The 25,948-nt window shown below is 34.9% G+C and overlaps 2 protein-coding genes across 4 annotated transcripts in view; one reads left to right on the forward strand and one right to left on the reverse strand.

Moving 5' to 3' along the window:
* On the forward strand, window positions 1-11,370 carry LOC129257202 (zinc finger protein 830-like). The gene is made up of 10 exons (XM_054895479.2): window positions 1-151; window positions 1,875-1,974; window positions 3,594-3,765; window positions 4,425-4,488; window positions 4,932-5,059; window positions 6,256-6,331; window positions 7,219-7,279; window positions 7,808-7,885; window positions 8,783-8,859; window positions 9,415-11,370. Exons 1-10 carry the CDS (start codon window positions 45-47, stop codon window positions 9,590-9,592), a joined length of 1,041 nt encoding a protein of 346 aa, XP_054751454.2. The 5' UTR covers window positions 1-44; the 3' UTR covers window positions 9,593-11,370.
* LOC129257200 (molybdenum cofactor sulfurase-like) overlaps window positions 9,895-25,948 on the reverse strand; it is a 21,227-nt gene continuing 5,173 nt past the window's right edge. The window contains exons 2-13 of one of the 3 annotated variants that reach the window (XM_054895478.2): window positions 25,393-25,549; window positions 23,513-24,262; window positions 23,137-23,213; window positions 20,570-20,769; window positions 19,687-19,803; window positions 18,382-18,981; window positions 17,588-17,750; window positions 16,961-17,048; window positions 15,244-15,368; window positions 14,469-14,707; window positions 13,653-13,757; window positions 9,895-12,354 (exon numbers count right to left, since the gene is read on the reverse strand). In XM_054895478.2, the coding sequence (XP_054751453.2) occupies window positions 12,238-12,354; window positions 13,653-13,757; window positions 14,469-14,707; window positions 15,244-15,368; window positions 16,961-17,048; window positions 17,588-17,750; window positions 18,382-18,981; window positions 19,687-19,803; window positions 20,570-20,769; window positions 23,137-23,213; window positions 23,513-24,262; window positions 25,393-25,549 (2,738 nt within the window). In that variant the 3' untranslated portion in view covers window positions 9,895-12,237. Of the gene's footprint in view, window positions 12,413-13,652; window positions 13,758-14,468; window positions 14,708-15,243; window positions 15,369-16,960; window positions 17,049-17,587; window positions 17,751-18,381; window positions 18,982-19,686; window positions 19,804-20,569; window positions 20,770-23,136; window positions 23,214-23,512; window positions 24,263-25,392; window positions 25,550-25,948 lie in introns of all 3 variants that reach the window. The other 2 variants (XM_064097101.1, XM_064097100.1) reach the window with 2 other exon arrangements.

Genomic DNA, 25,948 nt, shown 5'->3' on the forward strand with positions numbered 1-25,948 from the left:
CTTATGCTGGCGCCCTTGACGTTACCGCACCGTTCGTAGACAAAATGGCAGCCTCCAGTGGGAAAAAGAAGGTAGATCTTCGGGAGTTAATGAGACAGCAAAAGGCTGCAAAGCAAAGCAGTGTCAAGAGAATTGAATCACCATTAGCAAAATATCCTTTAAAATAGTATTTCAGGCAAGAAATTAATAAATTCGGCCATTGTCAGAGCTAAAGCCTCGAGTTATTTTACTGTCTTGAATTATTGTAGTCCCATGTTATTAAGTTTACGTTGGTCATTTGATTGGCGTTTACTCAAAACGGTTTAGGTAGGGACACTCACACGTATTGCGAGGTTAGTATTACTATTAGTATAGGTAGGGAGTTCGGTGATTTTTTTAAAATCTTGAAGAATCCCAACAAATTTGATATCATTGGAAAGCTTGTGAAATAAGAAAAATAATGGTGCTTCATTTAACTCATTGTCTGATATATTGACGGAGATATTCCAATTTACAGGGGAAAATATGCAGATTTTGTTCTGTCAAATTTTTTTTAAAGGCTTGTTTGAGTGGGGGAGACAGTTGCTTTTTGAAATCTTGAAGGAATCCCAACAAATTTGGTACCAATGGAATGCTTGTGAAATAAGAAAAAGAATGGTGCATAAATCGACTCATGATGACAAATATTGACAGAGATATTTCTGTTTAAACGGTAGAATGTGCAGATTTTATTTACAGCAAAAAGTAGATTTTCATAACTTACACAAAATGCAATGAATGGGACTGTGCAATACTTTTTTAAAAAGTGCAATGCGCTGCTTTGCGGGGCAAGGCATTCCCTTGAATTATACATCATTTTATTCATTAAACTTCAAAGTTTCTCATGGTATAGGTTTCTATAGGGTTTTTCCTCCTCCTTTAAATTTAATGGCTTCATATTTGTTTTGTACATGGGTGCACAGACAGATACAAATTCTGAAAGTGGCATTTTCACCGAACTCCCTAGTTTAGGTTTGACTATTAATATTAGTTTAGGGTCTAGTATTAGTCTTAACTTGGTGAATTCGCTGCTATTTTTGTTTTACTCGAGAAAGGCATGCATCGTATTGCCAAATTCCTTGTTGTGTTCAGCTGCCATAAAATTTAAATCGGCCAGTGCAACTCAAGGCTAAGCAAATATTTATTTACTTAGTCTTAGCCCAGCCCGGCCCAGTCTCTTTTTATTATTATTTTACTGTCCGAATAATCTAGAGAAAGTTTCTATCTGATACCTGTCTGGTCAAAACACAAAAATTTAGATCCTCTAAATCTATTTTCTTTTGTATAAATTCACAATTGATCAGCTTTATGAAACCCCTACCCAGGTCTAGTTGATCTTGATGGATGGATAAAATGATAGAGTAGTAAATGTAAATATTGTTGGTCATGTTACTTAGTCTTAGTGCAAAGAAAGTTGCAAAATTTAGTTTTATTTCAAATTAATAATTTAAAAGTTAGGAACAGTTACTCCTGCAAGTTTTCATCACGTTTACTAGGGACCATGATATTGTGATATAATTTGGGGTATTATAAGAGATGATAGTTATGGGATGATCAAAATAATATTATCATTGTCAATGAATATGACAGAAATAGAAGAAAGATCTTGGCAATTACAATTTCGATTTATGGAATTACATCCAGGCATTCACTAAGACACAATTCAGGGGATCCAGTTGTAAAATTATTGTGAAAAATCAATGTTTTGAACAGACTACAGAGTTGCAGTTGTAATGCTATTTTGTGATTGAAATGGTCATAGCTTGCGAGTTTTTGTTTATTTTGTTCTGGATATCTGATAAAGGTCAAACTTAATGTTTTGTTAAGAACTAAATAATTCCTTAACACTGACATACGTATAACAACCTTGGTCAGTTAATCTGTGTAGTTTGTAATCAGCAGGTGAAGAATGAAATACTGTGGACAGCTCATATTCAAGGAAAGAAACATAAAGATGTAAGTAATATATATTCTACATAATTTGTATTTCTCCACCTCCTTTTTCTTCCCCATCTCCTTTCTATTTTGTATCATCACCTTCACTATTTTTTCTTGATTATAATTACAAATAATTTGTTTTTTCACCCCATGACAGGATTATTCATCATTCTCTCTTTTTTTTTTACTTGAGGCTTTTCATGATTCATTAGTCAAGAAACAATTCCTCTTTTATATGCATAAAGTTTCATGAACATAGTTGCAGTCAGTGTGCTCTTTAATATAAGTTCAAACTGATTCCTTTTTGTCTCACCTGCATAGCAGTGTGAGACTATAGGCACCACTTTTTTTATGGCGACGGCGTCAACACCAAAACTTAACCAAAGGTTAAGTTCTTGTTATGACAGCATAACTTAGAAAGTATATGGACCTAGTTCATGGAACTTAGACATAAGGCTGATCAAATATTACTGAACATTTGCCAGAGTTTTAAGTCACATGACCAAGGTCAAACGTCATTTAGGGTCAATGAACTTTAGCCAAGTTGGGGTTATCTGTTGAATTACCATCTTATCTTTTATAGTTTATGGATCTGATTCATGAAACTTGGACATAAGAGTAATCAAGTGTCACTGAATATCATGTGTGAGTTTCAGTTCACATGATCAAGGTCAAAGGTCATTTAAGGTCATTGAACTGTGGCCAAGTTGGGGGGTATTTGCTGAATTACCATCATAACTGAAAGTTTATGGATCTGATTCATGAAACTTGGACATAAGAGTAATCAAGTATCACTGAACATCCTGTGCGGGTTTCAGGTCACATGACTAAGGTCAAAGGTCAATGAACTTTGGCCATGTTGAGGGTATCTGTTGAATTACCATCATAACTTTGAAAGTTTATGGATCTGATTCATGAAACTTGGACATAAAGAGTAATCAATTATCACTGAACATCCTGTGCGAGTTTCAGGTCACATGACCAAGGTCAAAGGTCAATGAACTTTGGCCATGTTGGGGGTACGTGTTGAATTACCATCATAACTCCAAAAGTGTATGGATCTAGTCCATAAAACTTGGACATAGAGTAATCAAATATCACTGAACATCTCATGCGAGTTTCGGGGCACATGACCAAAGCCAAATGTCATTTAAAGTCAATGAACTTTGGCCACTTTGGAGGTAATTATTATATTACTGCCATGACTAAGTCATTTATCGTCAATGAACATAGTATTGTATTATTATATGAATTGTGTTTTTTGTGAATAATTATTTTATAGTAGTTTTCATAGTCAGCACTGCTGCTATATTGAATCGCGTGATGCAGGTGAGACTGCCAGAGGTTCTCCACTTGTTTAAATTGATTTACATTTATTATTAAACTGGATGATGAAGGGGGGAGGATGTATGTCCTTGGAGCAATTGTCACTCTACAAATCCACATTTTGATTTTTTATTATAAGTGGCCAGCTCAATATGGTGCACTCTACAAGTCATTGATACTACTGTTTATTGATCCACCTACATGTGCATTCATATATTATCATAGGTGATCAGAATGACGAGAAATTTCATTGATAAAAATACAGAAAAGTGTAAAAGATGTGTGAAATCCATTATATTTTCTCCTCGCAGAATGTATTATTGCTGAAGACTGGAAAGCAAGTTGGTAGTAAAGTAGTTAGTACACACCCTGTGAGAAGTAATGCACAACCAGTGCCACAGCCTTCAACAACTACTATCAAACGAAAGGCAGAACCGGATACTACTGCACAACCAGTCAAAGGCATACTAAAGAAACCAAGAAGTGAGGACTTATCTTTAGCTTTATTAAAGATTCATGTTATTAGTAGTAGTTTATAATAAAAGTGAATACAAAAATGAGTATGACACTAAATTAGAAATGTTTAAGTTGCCATAGAAAGAAATTGTAAAATCTAACAAGCAGTGGATCCATTTTTTTTCTGAAGGAGGGACTGAAAGTCACTATATTTGAGTTAAGAGGATTAATGATTCTTGTCATGAAGGGGAACCAACCCCTGATTGTATACAGTAAATGAAAATAAAGCTGGAGTGTACCGTAAATGTCCATCTAAAGTAAAATATGTATCAACAATAGGCCTCAGGTTCATCAAAAAGGCAGTGGCAGATTTGCCTGCCCGAACATAGGGTTATAACCAGCCTCACTGGTTATATTTAAATTTCATGATCAGGCATCCAGTAGATTGTAGTAGAATTGTTTATTTGAGCTTCATTAAGATGAGATAATGTTATACATACAGTAGACCCATTGATTTAATACACAGCTGATGGATATTTCTTATTCTTTGTCTATATTTTTCAAAAATGAATTTATTCAAAATGGGAATTGTGCATAAATCCTAAAACCTGACACACCAGTAATATGTACCTAGATAGTACTTTATGATATGTTATTTCATTTTTTTTTTCTGTTTTGATATCTAGTTGGTCTGCCATATGATGACTCTTCATCTGAGGAATCAGACAATGAAGAAACACCACAAGACAAGTAAGTTTCAATACCCAGGAATAGCAATGTAGTGTTTCCACTTTCCAGTTACCTGCATAATAGTAACTCATAGAAAATGCATGAAACTTGAAATATTTATCAATTTTTTTAAAGCTAATCAATGTCCCTTCTTCACTAATATTCAAACAGTTTAATATTTTTTGATACATTTATGATGTATTGTGTATTGTTTGTGTTAAATCCAGCAATTCTAAATGAATCTCTTATTCATTTTCTTTTCATTCATTGTATTTTACTTTGTAATTATAATTCATCAAAATGGGTTTGATGTTTTTCTCTTAGTTCTTCATAATAATAGTAATAGAAGTCCCCCTCTTCATGAACTTAAAAACACTTTACTACATGTGTATGTGTTTGTGAAATTAAATTTATTTAAGTTTTCTCTGTGTTATTTAAATCTGCTATGTTTTCTATCCTTGTAGACTTCCAGCAGACTTCTTTGACAATCCTAAAAGAACATCATCATCCACATCAAAGACGGTTACATCAAGTACATCTTCATCACAGGTCAAGAGGTCAAATGATGTCATACCATCGGGACTTCCAGCAGGTGTGAATCTACTCACATTACAAAAAAATATATATATTGTTTGAAATCTAGGTGTGGTATCAAAAATAAGAATTTTAACAGAATCCTATAAAATGACTACCAAGTTTTAGTGTGTATGAATGAATATCATGTGTCAAATTTATCTGAGAGAAAATGAACAATAGCTCAGTATTAAACAAAATAATAAGCAAGACATTCTGACATAAAAATAGTTCTTTTCTTCAGTGTATAACAAATGCCCATGTGTGCTTATTGATGCTAGCATTTTTCAGGGGTATTTGATTTTTAGCTCATTTTCTTATATGTACATTTGGCTGGCTTATGTCAGAACTTAATACTACAGCTTATTGCCAAAGAATGTCTCTCAGTATTATTGTTCATTGTACAACATCTACTTAGCTTGTTGTACGCGAGCAAATGGGAGGCTGAATGTCAAACATTCGTACCAATGCACAAAAGACGTACCATCCAAAATGTACCATTGCACGGCTTTAGGAGGTGACGTCACAATACGATTTAATTCATTGCGCTCAGTAAAAATTAAGGTGCAATGCGCGTATAAGCCTGCTGGCTAAATGCGCAATGCTGCCCAAGGTCATGTGCGCTTGTGGGATTTTGATTTCCGCTTTCAGTATTTTTGCTCCCTTTTCATAGATTACTATAGGGATAAACTTGTTTTTTTCATATTTTCGTCAAATTCCGAGGCGTTGTACAACACAAATAGCAAATATTCTTATTCGTGCAATGGTGCGAGATTTCGCATTCGGTGAAAGAAAGAAACGCTCTATTCAACGTCTCGTTGAATAGAGCATCTTTCTTTCACCTCATGCGAAATCTCGCACCATCGCACTCATGCCTATTCGCTATTTGTATACTGTTACTACTAAAATTTAGCTTCAGAAGCATGTTATTTGCATACTTGCATTTATAATAAGTAGTAATACATACTGAAGTGAAGTTTAAACTATTATGATGCCATGATGTGCACTAGTACCATTTTTGTTTTGCATTATGACCTTCACCATAAATACATAGCAAGTTATAGGGATAGAAATAAATGTTCTACATCAGTGTATCATGCTTACAATAGTGGATTGGTGATTACGTTTCTTGTAATACATTTGATTGTGTTTTGCTTTTTTTTTTAGCAAGATTCTGAAAGCATTAAATATGATTTTCCAAAATTTTATTTGCAGACTTTTTTGACAGCAGTGCTTCCTCAAATAATGCATCAGAAGAGCCTTCAGGAAAAGAGGAACAGGACCTGACCAAGTAAGTAAATCCTGTCATCAAAAGTGATTTTTCTATAAATATTTAAGCCATATAATGCAAATAGTGTTTACACTGACTTCAAATTGTTTTTAATGAAGTAAAGATTAGAGAAACACTTTGGTTTGATGAAAATCCATCAAAGAAATACAGAGTTATGGGTCTATTAAGTTTTAATGTTGTGACAGCACATGTGAGCAGGTCCCCTGTATGTTAATACCAGGTATATGTGATTTTAAATTCAATAAAATGCAATTTTCTTAAGAAATTAGAAAAGAATTGACCTGTGCACTCTATATATAATCAGACACATTATTTCAAGCTCATTTCTATTTGATAAAAATATATTCAGTAAGTACATGCATGGATAGTAAAATTTATTTTAAGTGGGAAAGCTATCGGTCCTACTTCAAACTCCTGAGAGACACATCCCTTAATTCCCTATCCAAGATAATTTTAGTCCTACCTCCTAGAGCTTGTATTTCTTGTATCTTTGTATTTTAATGGTATGGATGCGCCGTGGTGTAGCAGTCCTGACTCTCGCCTTGTAATCAGAGGGTCATGTGTTCGAATTCCAACATGGCCTAGCGTCCTTTGACAACATGTCAATCCACACTTTGCCACTCTCACCCAGGTGCTACTGTAATTGGGTACCGGTAGGAAACAACCGTCATTGTGGTTAGTTGAGCAAGACAGCGCCTAACAGGCTGAGAAAAAAAAACTATGAATTCAGTGACCAGGTAATACTTGTGAAGCACTTTTGACAGTCGTAGATTGATAAAGCGCTATATAAAAGCCAATTATTATTAGTAGTAGTAGTATTATGATAGCTTCAACATTGAGATCTTCAGATCCAATTCAAGGTTTTCTTATTCTCTTTTTCTGTACAGTAAGCCAATGTCAGAGGTTCTTCCAGAAGGTTTCTTTGATGATCCTGTGCAGGATGCAAAGGTATCATTTTAAATTGACTCTAATTGAATTAACTTTACATACTTTACATCAAATGATTTCCCAAATCTAAGTGAAGATTTCAAGAAATTAATAGTTGATTGCAAGTCATTTTTAGGTCTGAAAATCAACCATACATTTTGCAATTAATGTGAATTTTGAATCAATTGCTGGCCTGCTTCTTGCTACAGAAAGTACTAATTGATTTGCTTAGTTTCAATGTTCACTGAAAAATTATAATCAGTTATGAAATTTCTTGCAACACACCATTGGTTGTTGTTAACTTTAAATATGTTCAACTGTCAACTGTAGTTGGAGTCTTAAGTAATTTTGTAGCCCCTTTAAATTTGATTTTGGCAGGGTTGATTAAAAACCTTTTGATTGATCAAAATGTCATCATCATATTGAATTGAGCTGCTTTCTTTTATTTTTATTTCTATGAAGAGAAAAATATTCTCTTTCATCAACTATCTGACTTACTAGTATTAATGGGAAGTCATGTGATATACAATAATTTTCTTTTTTATCTAGGTACGGAAAGTAGAAGTGAGGAACACAATGGAAGAGGAATGGGAGAAATTTCAGAAAGAGATGGAAACACAGCAACAGGTCAGTGTTATGCTTTCTGAAGAGCACCACCATCATCATCACTGCTATCATCATCTTCATCACCATCATTATCTTAAACATCATCACCACAACCATCATTGTCATCATAAATATCATCAGTTTTATCATCGTCATGATTATATGCGCATTACCACTATCCCCATCATCCTCATAATTATTTACTTCCATCCTCCTCTCTTCATTGTCATCATTATTGTTGGCACTATGGTAACCCCCGTCATTATCATCATCACCTTCACCTCCATCACCAGGGGAAAAAATTACATGGGGGCTCAGGGCGATTTCACCCCCCGAACTGGTCAAAATAGCCTTGGAAATTAAAAATGTAGCCCTTGAAATCCCAATAATTGCCAATCCAATATTTCAGAATTAGGCAATAGGTTGCGAATAGTAAGCCCCCCAAACTCACCATAACTACCATCACCACCATTTTCATCATCATCACATCTAGGCATCACTATTATCATCATCATCAACATCAGTAGCATTACCATCATCACTTTCTTCACTCATCATCATTAACATCAAATATTGGCATGAAGGTAATGACTATCATCATAAACAGCAATACCATCATCATCTTTTACATCTTTACCAGCACAATTTCCACCACTATCATCACTTTCATCACCATCATTATCATTATTAGCAGCTTTACCATCATCAGCTTCACCACCACCTTAAATTTTTATAATGAATGATTTTTACTTTTTTCGATATAAAGACATGGAATTTGGATATTTTTTTTCAGTTTTTAATTGAATATAAATCTGAATATATATGTATGTTATATGTGACAACATTAACCATTATTCATGATAATTACATCAAGATTTTAAGTCAGATATAAAAAATCTGTTTGTTTTTCATTCCCAGGTGTCAGAAACTCTGGCAGAGGAAGATGATGAGGCAGCACAGACAGAACGAAATATTGATGAAATAGATGAACAAATGTAAGCTCTTTTTCATACTTTGTTACATGTGATGACCTAGATTTACTGATTCATTTATTTCAGTCAGTGAATTCTGCTAGGTCTGGTTTATTGGGTACACATCTCTCACCCTCTCTTTTCATTTTACAAATGGCTCTGATTGTAACAAGAATGCTTTATTGAGGTTGATATATCAGTTATAATTATATTTCTTGCAATATAATAAACTTCAGCACTTTAATTACAAGAATATTCATTGCCATTGTGACATTTGTGGAATGGGGCATCCCACTGTCATGATGAAATATTATTTCTACACCTTGTTCCATCAATGTCTATTTATTTTTTTCAAAGTTGCAGAATATACATCATCAGATTTTCAATTCTTGTTCAAATTTACTGTCTCATCATGTCAATACATTAACAATTAATAATTTCCACTCTCCACCAGGGTGTTGTTCCAAATCATTATCCAAGTAGAATTTGGGCCAGAGGAAGGATATCATGATAATTTTCTTGAAAAGCCAAAGTGGAAATGATGAAGTTTTCCTTATGTTCTGTACTCTTATTTTCCAGTCAATGTTTTGCCAAAGTGGAGACACTATGGGACAAGAAAGATGAACTGAAATCAAAGGCTGAAGACAGAATGAAAGATGGAGAGAGGAAACAAGGTGGAAATGAACTTGATGAGAGTGGAGATGAGGCAGAGTTTGAAGAATTCTTGAACTGGAGATCAAAAGGTGCTTGGAAATGACTTTGTGTCTGTCAAATATGACCAATTTATGGTACAATGTTTTGGGCATTGATGGGTCTTACTTGCACCATTACTGATGAATGAAACTCACTACTCTTCTTTCATGAACACTGTATGGATGGTCAAGCATACAAGGACAACTAGTTTCTTCTGTGAGAGCTCGGGACCAAGGAAACACTGATTTTGTACGAGTTCATGTCGGTTTTGACACAATCTGATTTCTGATTGAAGACATTTCTTTATAAAGCGAGACAGGCATTCTTAACACCATGGCTCAAAAAAATAAACATGAGCTAAACAAATTTCATTTCCATACAATGGTGGCAGTCATTCTGAAAAATCTGCTGACAATTTTATTGACTGATTGTTTTCTACAATTAATATTAAATAGAAATATAATGAAAATGCCTTGCGCAAGATAATAGAAAACATGATAAAGAATATGAAAGGTGGGTAAAATGACTAGTATATAAATATGATTCATTAATGCATAATTTCATTTTGGCAAGCTTAATGTCAAGTTTAATTCACATTTATCCATTTGGCTTATGTACGACGTCAATGCTATTTCTGCAGTAAAATAAAGTTTGTTTATCCCAACACCAATTATTACTGAGCTAATCAGTCATTCACAGTTGTCAAATGAATAAGACAAAGACAACTATATTATCAATTACTTGAAAAACAAGCATTATTCTAACATGCTGGAAATTGTGTTCATTCAAATTTATTATAAGCCACAGAATTTACCATTGTCATGAGTGAGAGATCTGTGAAAATATCCCTTGTAAAGTCACAATTTATAAAATATTTTTATAAAATTAAATATGTGTACTGTCTGATAATGTACAAATGGAATAAAGCAGTATATAATGTTAATACACCACATTTCTAACACTTTTTAAAATAAATATATTTCATTCCTGTACAACAATGACTATATATCTAGCAACATGGCATATCAATAGATATGATATTAATGATGAATCTCAAAATATAAAATTATGACATAAGTACTGACTTTATTGCACCCCAATATAAAGTTGTTTTGCATCACTCATTAAATGGATATTAAAAAAGGAACAGTACAAGACAGGTACATTTCATACATTGGGTAAGAAGTAGTAAACAATAGACCAGGGGGGCATTTCATGGAAGGACTTGTCAGACATTACAGTTACCATAGGAACAATGCCTCTCAGCCAATCAAAATCAGGGAAAGATGTCAGATGACAACTTGTCGGGTGAAAATGTTGATGAAACGCTCCCCAGGGCCCCGACTTACAATGAGTTACGATTGATCCGATTAACTACAATGATGGAAAGCCAGCAATGTCAACATCTAAAATACATGTTTGTTCAAAAAGAATTCTAGACATGATGTATATTCATAGTTTTCTTCAAAATTTGTTGTGCTTCTCTTTGTTTACAAATTAGGACATTGTGCAAATTTCCTGTAGAAAAATTATGATGTCAATGGATTTCCATATACTTGAGGTTGATTGGATCAAATACTCTTTGTAAGACAGCCCAAAAAATTGCCATACTACTGGCTCAAGCAGGGCAGGGTAGGTGAACATAAAATATTAAACAGTGACATAAAGAACCAAAAGATTTACCAAGATGAAAATATATTCATAAGCAACTAAAGTAACATATGGAAATGTTGGTTAAACATATCAAAATGCAAATTATTGTGTTGATTTGGAAGTTAGCATATACAGTTGGGCCAGTTTACATACACCCAGGAAATTCAAAGAAAAGTTTACACCAAACATCATAAAATTCACTGTATCTTATAAAATATTTGTGCTATCAAGACGAATTTGATATCAAACAAATGAGAATGTCATACCCCTTCATCACATTGCTTTGTCATCAGGACCTGAAAATATTTAGGTGTCATTTTTCCAAAAAAAAATCTTCATATTTCAGACAAATTATGAATAAAAACTTGACAAAAAAATTCATATTGGTGCTAGTTACTTCTCAACACAAACATTTCAGATTACATTTTTTTATTCAGTGGTGACATATCATGATAGATCCAGCCTTACACTACACTCTAATCTGCACGGATGTAACATAAATCTAGCCCAACTGCAGCTTAGGTCAGATAAAATTGGAGAGGACACAGCTTTGTTCTTGTACTATGCTGCTGTGATCTCCCAATTTTGCTCAACATTCTAAAGGATACATTTGCTTTTCAGACGATTTCTGATGTCATTTTCTGCCCCACCACCACTTGTGACAACACTACCAAGGTACTTGAACTCCTCTGCTGTAGAAACATCTTTCCTATTCACTTGTATTGGTAACGGATTTGTGTTATTCAATGCCATTATCTCTGTTACCCCCCCCCCCCCCCCAGAGCAGACTTAAATTCAAGTCTTTCGAGACTCTTGAATTAATTTCCAGGACCTAAATTAAATCCAGAACCATTGGACCCCCAACCACAGCCAATCCACTCACTCCAAATCCATGCAATTCAGAGTGTACTATTTACACTTTGTACTCGCAACAGGATGCATGCAGAGGGGTCTGGTTTTCCAATAGAGCATTACTTTCTGCATGAGAGCCAAGGGTTTGAACAGGTATAAACCGTATAACACTTTAATTCAACTTCATTTGCATGTTTCTTGACATCATACAGTAGTCTCTGATGAAGCAATTCTATGAAGAACCTTCACTGCATCACCTTTCTTAAGCTTGACTCCTTCCTTTAACATAGCACTATTCATCAGATGGACCCCAAAGAATATCTGGAATGATACAAGACAAAACAGCCCAGATTCACAGAGGTGGTTCTGAAACCAAAGTCTGAGATCATGGTTTATATGCAGAATTATACATGTACTTTAATATTGAGATTTGAGAATGAGTCCAATAACAGATGCACACTTTTGTCACAGGACCCTACATTCATGCTTGTTACTATGGTTTCAGCATCAACGTAGACTCATTAATTCACAATAATGGGCTCATTATTATATAGCAGAAAAAGTAGTAAGAAGTGTGACTTTAATCTGAGTCTTGTGAGAAAAGCACCTTTCAATTACTGGACTCTTAATTTATAAATAAGGTCAGTGGGTGATTTCAAGTACGGTTTTGACCTTGGTGTTGGTGTCGAAATCTGGATTGCTTCCCCTAGCTCCAAAACTTCAGAGTTTAAAAAACTGATCAAGATCACATTATTGACATCTCAACAACTAGTGAGTGACTTTTTGAGACCATCTTCATTTTATGTTTGGTGTTATAATCGTGTAAAAACTGACCTCACACCAACACCAAAATGTCAACACTGAACTTGAAATCACCCAATGAAGCATAACTGACCTATAAAATCTGCATAAAAACAATTATTTCATATCACGGCTGCAGAGAGCCATCTTTATGAATTCAAATTAACGGGTGGTTTTTCTTATATGTTAAATCTAGGCGAAGTCTGTGATAAACAAAAAATTAACTTGCACTGTTATGGAATGCTAGATTTCATCTTCTCCTTCCAATATACACGTAGGTGACAAATATAATATACCAGAGACTTTCTAGGGTGGTGTGTTGTTAAAAAAGGACCAAACCTTGTCTAGGTTATTGATGTCTAACTGATATATACCAAAGAACAGGTAGAGTAGACTGCATTTAAGCGAAATAATTGCCTAACTCAAAGCTTTATGTCGGACCAGAGTATACAAAACATGTCTTAGCTACATCTTCTGAGTCAAACAGATTTCAATGGTCCCAAAAGATTCTACTTGAGCATTGTCACCTGTACAAATATTTTTCAATTCTACTTGTAAATTAAATACCAATAGTTCAATTAGGGAGCTGTTTTACAAACCCTTACAGTCGTGTTTAAGTGCCAACACATACATAACATTTAACATGTAATCTAATTGATGAATATGACGAGATATGCATCCCTTGAGTATGATCTGACTAATGTAATGATGCATTATATACCGTAAACTACTTGGAATCTAAATACCATTTTTAGTCACAAATAACTCTGTGGAATAGCTCCCAGAGATTATTAGTTCATTAGTACATTAGTTCTTACCTTTTTACTTCTGACAGCTGATAGTGTACACAAAGGCTCAGTACCCTTTGCTGCAGTGTCTTGGTTGATACAGATCATTTGGCAACGGTTACAGCATCCTTTGACCTACATAACAAGTACAAAATTGGAAAATATCTGTAATTACTACCTATTTTATTTGATCAATAAAAAAAACAGTGATGGGTAACATTTAATAATTCAACATGAACATGATCATGTTCTTGCAAGGTTAAAACACGGTAGAAGTGCAGGCTTTGAAAAACCTTGAATTTAGTAAACATGTTTTTATCAATTCTGCTTTCTTTTCACTCAGTATATGAAGATTTTGATAATGTAATGGGTATGAAACATGCATGGCAAAGTTTCCCATTTAGCTCATTTCAACATGATGAGCCCAAGAGCTTCACTGATAATTTGCTTGAATGTTTCTTAAAGGAAACTGTTCATGATTCACATCCCCACCTCATTCAATACAATATGTGCTATTATATTGAGGACGGGAAGATTTGCTGAAATGAACCAAATACCATTCCCTGTTCTGATTTGTTTCCATCCATACACAAGACACAATCTTGATAAATCTGTGTGGTTTGTAGGCCTAATGAGCAGGTGAAGAATGAAACGGTATGATTGATTCATAATCAAGGAAAGAAGGAAAGTATTCTTTTCATCTTCCACGTTCTCATCCTCTTTCCTTTGTTTTTCTATTTTCATCTCTTCTTTCTTCTGCTTCCATTCTTCCTCCTCCTTATCCTACCCTCTCCCCTTCTTTGCCCTTTCATTCATGATACATTATCAAAGAGAAGATCTTTCTACCTCAAAATCTTGACCTCCAATGGCTATCTTGCTCCATGATTCCTCTTCAAATGCACTGCACCCCTCAACCACCAGGTTAGATCTAAATCTTGCTATCATGTCATCCAGTGAGAGCTGATGACTCTCTTGATTGGAGGACTGGTTGACTGCCGATAGGAGGGAAGCTGAAGAGGATGCGGTCACTAAGAGGTACTGTGACTGGTTGGCAAGGGATAGGGAGCAGTCTGATCCTCTCTTGGCTGTGTACACAAAATGAGACAAATCATGATATGGTGCCAAATTCAAAAATGGTTAGCATTTTTGCCAGTTTTCATCATCATAGTAGTTCCCATCAACATAAATCTGTGTAGTGTAATGGGGGCATGGCCCTTATGACAATCAAAGTCAAATTTTCTGTGAATTAACAATGCTCTATGTGATAGTGCCAAGTGTTGACAAATGAAGCTGAAGTGTATCTTTTCTGGACGACACATGAATATGATTATTCATAACTTCAACAAATTGTACACAAAATTAGAAACACACTATAATATTTCACTTTTTCTCATTCAGAAAAATATCAGAACTTTGGACAGAATCAGTACAGTCAGCAGCATCTCCCTAAATGAATATATTAATTTCAACATTCCTACACCAGGTATTTAACCTATATATTAGCTTAGGTACTAAAAAGAAAATTAGCCCATCCTTTCTGATAGTACAGATTTTACAAAAAACATGGTTGGTTTCTTTCAAAGAAAAAAAGTTGTTCCACTGAAGTTTTGGCTATACTTGCCTGTATTTTTGTTGAGTTTACTTGATCTGTGGTAATCTGGATCTTGTTGCTGCAGGCGACAACGCTGACCTATGACCTCTGTGAGCCATGCTGCAACCTCATCTCCACAATCAATTGTATTTACTCTGTAGTGGTGGAAAAAGAAATTAACCTTGACTATGAAGACAAACTGTACTGAAAAAAAATCTTTGCAGTAAAATAAATATTAAATTATATTTTCAAAAATATTTATACTTTCAAACAGGTACCATGATGCTTTGGTGTTATTTAATGAAAATGGTCATATTACCGTAAGTAACGGTCTATTAACCGCACCTTTTTCTCGGCGGGATAGAAGCAAAAGTCGGGGGTGCGGTTTATCCATGGTGACGGGTCTGAGCCCGAACATGTAAGACGTCTGCCAGTTCACAACACATCGAGTGGCCGGGCGTAGCCACCCAGGGCAATGTCGTTTAGAGGGGTATGAGCCGCGGGTAATGAGAAGCGATTATTACGATTATTACAAATATTGTCCATAACAAACGCACCCACCTTCATGACACTAATTTCGACTTTACTCTCGGTTCAAAGCAGCGAAGTTCCTTTTCAAAGAGACGCCAAGCATACTCGGTAATATTTTGTCACAGCTGAGCGAGCGCGAAAGTTGAGTGAGCTGAGCTAGCTAGCTAGCGTTGTATTGTGGTTATAGTGCGACTTAAGCTGGCGCTATTCATTTTAACCCTCGATCCCCTCCAAAGTCCCGTTTCGCGCCAGCTTATTTTTTCTTTCCGTTTGCTTTTCATAAGATACCATGTACACCACGCACGAGAGAGACGGCACAAAGCCTTAAAAACAACTGTAAAACATGCCAATTTCTTTGTTTTTTTAACCTTCCTGTAATCCCGTATCCAAAATTCATGCTAAGACATTGAATGCTAGACAAATTCTGAAAGTGATTGTGAGTTTGTGATGCAAGAAATGTAAATGTTTCTGCCTCCTACGCCGGGAAAGACACAGATCATTATTTGATAAGATGTACTGGTAGTGGTACCGTATCGTAGTTTGCAATGTACAAGAACGGCATTGCTGTGTGTGTGTACACTGTGACTGTGAGGTGAGCGAGTGTGTAAGAGGCCAATATTGTCGGGACCTTTCTTTCTTGCTAACATTTGTAGATGAATTGATCAAGAACAGCAGATTTCCGCATACCGGTAATCTCTTTGGATACTTTGAAATCTTTAACTTAGTTTTTGTTTCTTCGTACCTCAATATAATGTGAGAAGGATTTTTTTTTTTTTTTTTTTTTTTTTTTTTTTAGTCCAAAGTTGGGGGTGCGGTTAATCCACGGGTGCGGTTTATAGTCCGTTACTTACGGTATGCAAGCGAAGGTGCATTGAAGGAGTAGCATTTCAAATATAAAAAAAATTCCTAGCACACATAAATCTCAATATCTACATATTTAGTCTCTGCACATAATTCATTATTTATTTGGATGTTTAATCAACAAAAGTACTTCCTGATTTCATGAGTTTACTGATATTAGCATTTGGTTAGTTCAAAAAGTTGTACAGCAATCAACCCGTTAACAAACACCTGTTTTCAGTTATACAGTACATGTAGTATGTACTTTCTCCTTTTTTGTGCGAAAGAATTACATACAATATTAAACATTTTCTTTGGTAAACTGTTCTATAGTAAATGGGGGAAAAAACCAGAAACACCACTCATTTGCTCTTACCTATCACCACAAACTTTGCCTTGACTAAGGGATGTTTCATTGATGTAAGATCTGGGGATGTCCAGAGGCAATGTAAAATGACCCTTGTCTGCAAAACATAGAAAAGAAGAATAAAGGATAAAAAGGGGGACTTTTCACATGACTGAAATGTATGAAATTATATTTGCCTTCAAAAGTAATCATGGATATTTTTATTCTGTTTATATTAATGAAATACCTAATATTTGTATAAAAAAAAATGCAAGGAAGGAATGTCTTCGGTAACTTCTGAAGGTTTCAATGGCAAAGAAGAAAGATGGAGTGTACTGGTTTCATAAAACCATTCTTTTGTGGGCATATGTTGGTTCTGAGAAGGACCATCCTAAACCCGACAAGTGTGTTCTTGTTGTCTTAAGGAGAATTTATTAAATTCAATGGCAATAGCAATCTGCATATTCTTAAAACCGAAACCTGTTGGCAACAAGTCAAATGACAGGGACCTTGTCGCGCTTAGTGCTTTAAATAACTAGAATCAACTCAATTTCTACACTGCAAGAGACCTAAACACAATCAAATATCTTTCCTACAATCATGCTAAAGAACTTAAACAAGAATGTGATGGAAAATGTTTGAAATTTGGGGCATTACCTTTATAGGCTAAAAGCAGTTGATTATTGACAAGGTCTATAGATGGTTTTATGAGGCATAGATGAGGAATTCGTTTCTGAGACATGTAAACGCCACCTTCGTTGACAATCATCCATCGTCTATCATATTTGAGACCTGCTTCACTCAACTCCCATTCTGAAACCTGAAGAATAAATATGACAAACTGACAAACTGACAAACTGAGATTTTTTAATCATATGTTCTTGATTTTATGCATACTTTTTTGAGAGCTGCATATTTTTGGATCTAAGAAAGAGTAATCAATGGTCTCACAATAACAAGGCTGAAGAAAGCAACATTACGACTGTGTGTATGCTAGTTGTCGTCATGTAAAGGTTGAGTTCTACTTTTAAATCTAATACCTCCCAGATCATGTGCAATCTTGCTGTGATTGGCGTATATCTGGGGAAAACTGATAGGCCTGCAGTCAAAACATCCCTCCCTTTTAGCTTAGTCATCACAAGACCAATGATCATCCCGTAACATCTATTACGGACCTTAATATTTCCATTCCATATCAAAGTAATTTAAATATTGCTAAGCATCCCAATATATAAAGTTAACTGATAGACTATGAAAATCTTCTCTTGCAGAAATCTGATCAAAGGTGAACTTATGTGAAAATAATAATAAATAAGAGGAGAACATTAAAAAATCATATTTCCCCCAAAATGTACCTGCAGAATAATAATAATTAAAATAGGCAAATTATCAAAAAATAAAGTTAATGGAAAGATTTTTAAATAGACATGAGCCAGGAAATGATTGCTTACCTCCATGGCACCACATGATTTAACTGGATAAAGAAATATCTTTAAAAGTCTTGGACCATTGGTGGTGGATTGTTCATTGGTGGTTCTTTCTCCTTGAGAAGTTGTCTTTGAGCTCCTAGTTTCACTTTCAGTCTGATTCCGCACTGAAGGTAAGTTCTGTGGCCCTGATGAAACAATTTTTGAGGATGTTGGTGATGATGGTCTAGATGATGAAGATGGTGGTGGTAATGTTGGTAGTGGTTTTGATGCTGTTGATGATGATAACAATGATGGTGTTGGTGGTGGTGGTGGTGACAGTACAGATGATGATTGTAGTGGTGATGATGTTGGTGCTAATGGTGGTGCTGGTGATGATGAAGAAGGTGACATAGACTTGGCTGAAATTGTCAATTGTTCTATTCTTGTGTCTCCCAACATCAAATCTCTCTGTTCCATAGAACACAATATTGTTTGACACTCTTTTTCAACAAAGTAGTTTTTGACAAATGTAAGAAACCTGTCAGAATCTTCTTGGTTTGACATATATCCAAATGAGATTCGAACTGATCCTGTAGGCCTGCCATTAATCAGATCCATGTCATCACCGCACTCATGTCCAGCCTGAAAAAGAGAAAGAAAGATATTAGTATATATATTAAAATACCGTACTCATTTCAAAGGTGTCGTGCCAAAGAGAAAGAACTTGTATCATGTGATGATTGTATAATAACCTACACTACAACTGCACAAATACCATAGCTACCTTATTCTTCTCTCAATTTTTTTCAAATACTTGCAAAAGTATTTTTTTAGCCACAACAGAAAATGAATAATATAACACACATGACATTAGGAAAGCAAATACTTGAGTTTCAAACCTTGAAACTTGAATTTCAAAAGATGATATTAGGCAATGGAAGACCATACATTAAAAAAATATACTGATGACCACAGGTGAAATAGTTTTGGGATGTTCATAAAGCCATATGTAAAGTTATTCAAGACCTTATAAACAACTGGAAATATATGAAGCAACAATACATGAGCCTAAACTGTCCTGACAGCTTTAAGAAGTATAACTGCAAATTCACACCACTTCATTGCAAAAATAACTTAAATTTTCACTGAAATATGTGTTAACAGTGCAAATATTGATCAACATGTGCATATTTCAAATTAAGCTGATAACAGAATTGAAAAAACATTTGGCTTTCCATATGTCAACAATAGTATGTATGCGTTACCATTCACTGAATATTAAAGTAGAAAGTTAAATATTTCCGCTCTATACCACCAGAATAAAATGTTAGCAGTAATCAAACTCACATCTAGATTATCCTTGATGTCTTGATCCGTTATATTAAGGTAGTACTGACAAGCTCCAGTATTACAAAAACAACCAGTCCTTAGGTGAATATCATGTAGAGAAGCCAATCTCTCAAACTGTACATTGGAAGAAAAATAAGTATAGATATCATATTTATGGAATATTCTACAAATCTACATAACAAATTGAAATAATATAATGACAATAATTATTCGACTGGTATTTTATTTCTTCCTGTAAAAATATTGACTCTTTTTCTATTACATGTCCATCATGGATTAAGACCCAACACATGACTGAACTAAGTTACTTGTTATCAGATAGTGAGCAACATGAAAATAGAAAAACCTAGATACTGTGAATTTTTATACTCATCAAGATGAATAATGTAAAGCAAACAAGTGAAAAAAGGTTGATTTATGATGGATATCCATGGATTGTGACCCAATGTACATAAACCAGATATTGTTGCCCTTGCATGCATGGAACAAATTGAAACAAGTGATACAGAAATACACTACAATATTCTGGAACAGTTTAAGTGATCAGATTATCTCAAACAAGTATTTGTTTATCAAATGCAGATAATCTCACACTAGTTGGTTTCAAATCAGCATCCATTAAGCTCTCAACACTGTAAATAGCCTTCAACATCAGAGATCATAGTTCAAAAAAATTAATCAACTTGAATTTTAAACATTTGGATATAACTCTGAGATCATTATTTACAGTCCATTAAATTCATGAAAAAAAGAGTGATTTCTTTTTCCTTCATATCATAAAAAAAATGTACACACGTGACCATTCTGCTACCATGAAAAAGTGGTATCTAATACATTTTAAGGATACTATAAAATCAGAATTAGTAAGATTTCAAGTTACCTCTGCATATCCAGCATGCTCTCCGCTGGACCGAAGCAAGTTAAAGTTAATGATAGGACCTTGGTTATCTGTGCTTTCAAAACCACTGCAGTTATAGATCTCACAAACTGGCTGCCCATTATGGTGCTTCCAACTAGATAGTTGATCATATACAAACTTGGCCAAGAGGAATGTACGTTCAGAAATTGACTTCATGCCACCTAATTTTTAAGAAATGACACAAACCACATATGCATGGGAAATGAAAGATTATTATATCAAATAAGCAATATCTGTTCAGAAATGGATCTAATGATTATAAATAAAACTAGAGGAGGTGGATGCATCATTATACAAATCGATCAATCGCAAATCCAGATGGGGTCCTAAAATCAATCACATATCTTGCAATTGATTGTTGATCTGCTTCATGTAGGAGTGTAATAGGGGGGGGGGGCACTTGCATTGATGAGTGGATACCATGCACGACCAAAAAAACACGTAAAAGGATGTCTTTTTCAAAACAGGGCACGTTACTTACGTAATGTAATAAGGGTGTCAAAAACACTAAAATAATGAAAAAAGTGGAATGCCTCTGGCTGTCTCACCTGCATCACGCAATTCAATAAAGCAGCAGTGCTGACTTTGAAAACTACTAAAAAATAATTATTCACAAAAAACACCATTCACATAATGATACAATACTACGTTCATTGACATTTGACCTTGATCATGTGACCTAAAACTTGTCAGTGATATTTGATTACCCCTATATCCACATTTTATACACTATATCTATAAACTTTGAAGGTTATGACAGCAATCTAAGAATTACCTCTAAAATGGCCAAAGTTCAATGACCTTAAATGACCTTTGACTTTGGTCATGTGACCTGAAACTCGCATGAGATGTTCAGTGATACTTGATGACTCTTATGTCCAAGTTTTATGAACTAGACCAATATACCTTACAGAGTTATGATGGTAATTCAACAAATACCCCCAACATGGCCAAAGTCCACTGACCTTTGACCTTGGTCATGTGACCTGAAACTCGCACAAGATGTTCAGTGATACTTGGTTACCCTTATGTCCACGTTTTATGAACTAGACAAATATACTTTACAGAGTTATGATGGTAATTCAACAAATACCCCCAACATGGCCAAAGTTCATTGAACTTAAATGACCTTTGACCTTGGTCATGTGACCTGAAACTTGGACGGGATGTTCAAAGATACTTGATTACTCTTATGGCCAAGTTTCATGAATCAGATCCATAAACTGTCAAAGTTATGATGGTAATTCAACAGATACCCCATTATGGCCAAAGTTCATTGACCTTTGACGTTGGTCATGTGACCTGAAATCCACACAGGATGTTCCGTGATACTTGTTTACTCTTATGTCCAAGTTTTATGAACTAGACCAATAAACTTTCAAAGTTATGATGGTAATTCAACAGATACCCCCAATTTGGCCAAAGTTCATCGACCCTAAATGACCTTTGACCTTAATCATGTGACGTGAAACTCAAGCAGGATGTTCAGTAATACTTGAATAACCTAATATCTAAGTTTCATGAACTAGGTCCATATATTTTCTAAGTTATGATGACATTTCAAAAACTTAACCTTAGGTTAAGATTTTGATGTTGATTCCCCCAACATGGTCTAAGTTCATTGACCCTAAATGACCTTTGACCTTGGTCATGTGACCTGACCTGAAACTCAGGCAGAATGTTCAGTAATACTTGATTAACCTTATGGCCAAGTTTCAAAAACTAGGTCCATATACTTTCTAAGTTATGCTGTCATTTCAAAAACTTAACCTTAGGTTAAGATTTGGTGTTGACACCGCCGCCGCCGTCGGAAAAGCGGCGCCTTTAGTCTCACTCTGCTATGCAGGTGAGACAAATAGGGTATCTATTTTGCTCGGAAAAATACATGTTTAGGGTCAAATTTGCGAGGGAATAAAAAAGACTAAAATGTTGACCACAACAGTCAACACTACGTGTTTAAAAAAGTTAGAGTCCGATTTGCGCGAGGTGTGGGAGGTGGGGCCATGCCATAAACCCAATGATGTAGGTAAAGGTAAAACCAACAACCGAAGTCCATGACATAACAATTAAAATATCGCTGCATGTTTAGGGGTTCAATTCAGAGAATACTTGCCAAGGGTATCAAACTGCTTCCAATACTTGTTAAGGGTATGGTTTCACACGCCAATACTTGTTAAGAGTTGCACATTCAGAATATGGAAAATACTTGTTTAGAGTGCTTTTCGAGACCCCATGGTCACGCATGGTATCCACTCGTCAATGGAAGTGCCCCCCGGGCGTTATAGCTAAAATTGATCTACCAATTATAAAATTGCAACAGAAATTTGTGATTGCAAATATTTTCTTACTACACCCCTAAGAGTCTGTTGCTGCCTTTTGAGTGAAAGTGGATTCAATGCAGGTAATAACTTTTGCAATTTATTTATGCTTGACAGAAAATTAATCTGCATTTGGAGTGATCAATTCATCACGAAAGAAATTTCCAATTCCTATGAAAATCAATCAATTTACAAGGTACTGATCCTTACCTCCAAGTCTTTCCAGTGCATCAAACCCATGACGTAGGCTAACAATATCAAGAAAGGGTACAGTGCCATCTTCAAGCCTGAAAGAACAATTGCAAATTAAGTTAGTTCCATGTTAGACTATTTCTTTAAGGCACTCTGGAATTTTATTCAGAAAATGATCTGAATAATGATCTTATGGTGTATTAAATATACTTTTTAAGTTGCAAAAGTCATATATTCTGATAGTACGATGAATGCAAATAATTATACTTCAATAACATGCAGCCAATTAAATAACCATTTCTTCGGGCATTTTTGAAGAATCCAAGATTAAATGTTATTTCTACATTTTGTATACAATTACTTTTATCTTGAACTTAATTCTCAAAAGGCCCACCTTTCTGCCAATTCCATTCTTGTTTTGTTGAACCTTTCCTTGGCTAAATACGCCATCACAGTACCACCTCCAAAGTACTCCTTCACCAACACATGGGCAGAATCATTGCGTACAATGAGAGCTCCCAGGCCAGTCGGGAAGCCAAACATCTTGTAGAAGGAAATGGTCACAAAGTCTGCATCACACAAGCTCAGATCTAAAGGAGAGGTACTGACAAATGCTGCAGCATCCAAAACAACATACCAGTTACCATGGTAACCAGTCTGGTGACGGAGGATTCCATCCTGAACTTTCTTTGTCCATTGCAGTGGGTACTTGTATCCACAGAAGTTACTCTGAGCTGGATAAGCAAACAGCCCTTGAGGTCGCACATTGTATTCTGCACCATCAACTTTTTTACCATTGTTTTTATCTTGTGGGCTAATCTTGTTAACGACAGATATGGAAGAAGTGAATAGTTCTTTCATTGTATCTTTAGATAAACACAGACTATCTGCACCTTTAGCATGTGCAATCTCTCTCATTCCAACTACAGATGTATGGTTATCTTGTAAATAGCAGAAGATCCCTCTCCTCTGTCCATGATGAGGATTCTCGTCATGCTTCAGAGACGATGATCTTCCTGTCTGATGGCATCCTTTCAAGCCAGACCAGTCAAACGATTCAGCAAGCAGCTTTAAGGCTCCAGTGCATCCTGATGTAAATATAATAGTATGTTTCTCAAGAGTGGTATTGAAGTGTTTCAGTATCCTGTCAAGATAAATAAAATATATGTAATCTGCAGCTGTAAAGGTAAAAACACACAACTGAAAACAAATGGTCTATCCATTTGTCCCTTCTTTGTTAGTATAATGTATCTGTACAAATAATATGAAGCAAATTCAAAATTAATTGAGGTTTCATCTGCTGAAAATTAATTCATACGTTCTTTTATAAGATCTGTTGTACAAAGTAATAACTAATAAATTATAAAAAAATAATTAAAACTGTGGATATATTTAACCTTATGAACATTGTATTTATAGCTTGTTTTATGTTTGTGTATGTTGAGCAGCTAAATAACGCAGATAGTACTGTCTCCCTTTTCATGCGCTCACTGTGTAAATGACTATTAAATTTATACCAACTCGAGGCCTATTCCCTTCAAAGAAATCCATCCAAAGCTTATTTCACAATTCTAACAAAGTACGCAGATCTTCATTTGTTCTATATCATAAGTACACATATCGCAAATTGTGCATTATACATGTACAGCATTCATAACAATTACGGTGTATTTCAACAAATCCACAGTTTTTATTATTATTATCAATTACGAATTTACAACTATTCATGAGACAAAGATTTTTTTTATTTAATTTTAATAGACCCCCCCCCCCCCCTTAAAAATATTAATTTTTATCCAAAGGCTCAAACATCTTAATTTGGTAACAATTCTGATGTAAAATGCAAAGCTATTTCTAACAATTTTCTTCAGGCAAAAACAAAGTGTCTTACAAGCTTTGAATAATTGATACTCACGTAGATTAATCATAATTATTTTTCTTGATTTGGTACAACATATCTAATGGTTCTGTCAAATGTGTAGGCTATGGTCTTATAGTATTTACAATTTCTTCAAAATGGATTTCATGTAAATAAACTTGATTTGTTTTTTAATTTTACAAATGGAAGGGCTGCAAAAATAGGTTTAGATTTCTAGAGAGGAAAATTATCACCATCTTATTAGCGATAATCATTTTACTTCTATGAAGGAGAATTTATGTTTTAGTGAATGTGAACCAAATCTTAGAAGAGATCCCCCTTTTACTGCCTGCTTGTATTAGATTAATCCAACTCCAAATTAAAATGTTCCATTTCCTTTTTTTGTTACAACTTACCTGAACCTAGTTTGGTCAATTGTCTCAGTACAGAGACTACTGCTAGATGAGTGACTGTGTGGGTTACCATAGAGATTCTCTCTCATGTCTCTGTGAAAGCCCTCTAGTTGACTAGAACATGGCAGTGTGGCCCCTGTGTGATCGAAATACACTGCATCTATGGAGCATAAAGAGGAAAGAGTGATATGAGTAAATCAGGCAGAACTGGTAAAAACTAATAAAAACAAGTCATCTACCATTTCCCTGTGGTAAGCACCTACCTACCAGTTTTGTGGTTGAGTGCTAACCTCCCATCCCCCCCCCCCCACTTCCTCTGGTTTAGCCTCATTTAAAGTGGTACTCCAAACTAAAAATAATATGATTTACATCAGACTAAACAAAACACTGAAAATTTCATCAAAATTGGACAAGGAATAACAAAAAGTTATGAATTTTAAAGATTTGATTTCAATAAAAGAGTTATATGCCATCTTCATGAATATGCAATGAACAAGCTGATGATACCACGTCCCCACTTATTCTTTTGTATATGGAATATTTTTTCAAATTTTTCCAC

Source organism: Lytechinus pictus, chromosome 3, assembly GCF_037042905.1.
Source record: "Lytechinus pictus isolate F3 Inbred chromosome 3, Lp3.0, whole genome shotgun sequence".
NCBI lineage: Eukaryota > Metazoa > Echinodermata > Echinoidea > Temnopleuroida > Toxopneustidae > Lytechinus > Lytechinus pictus.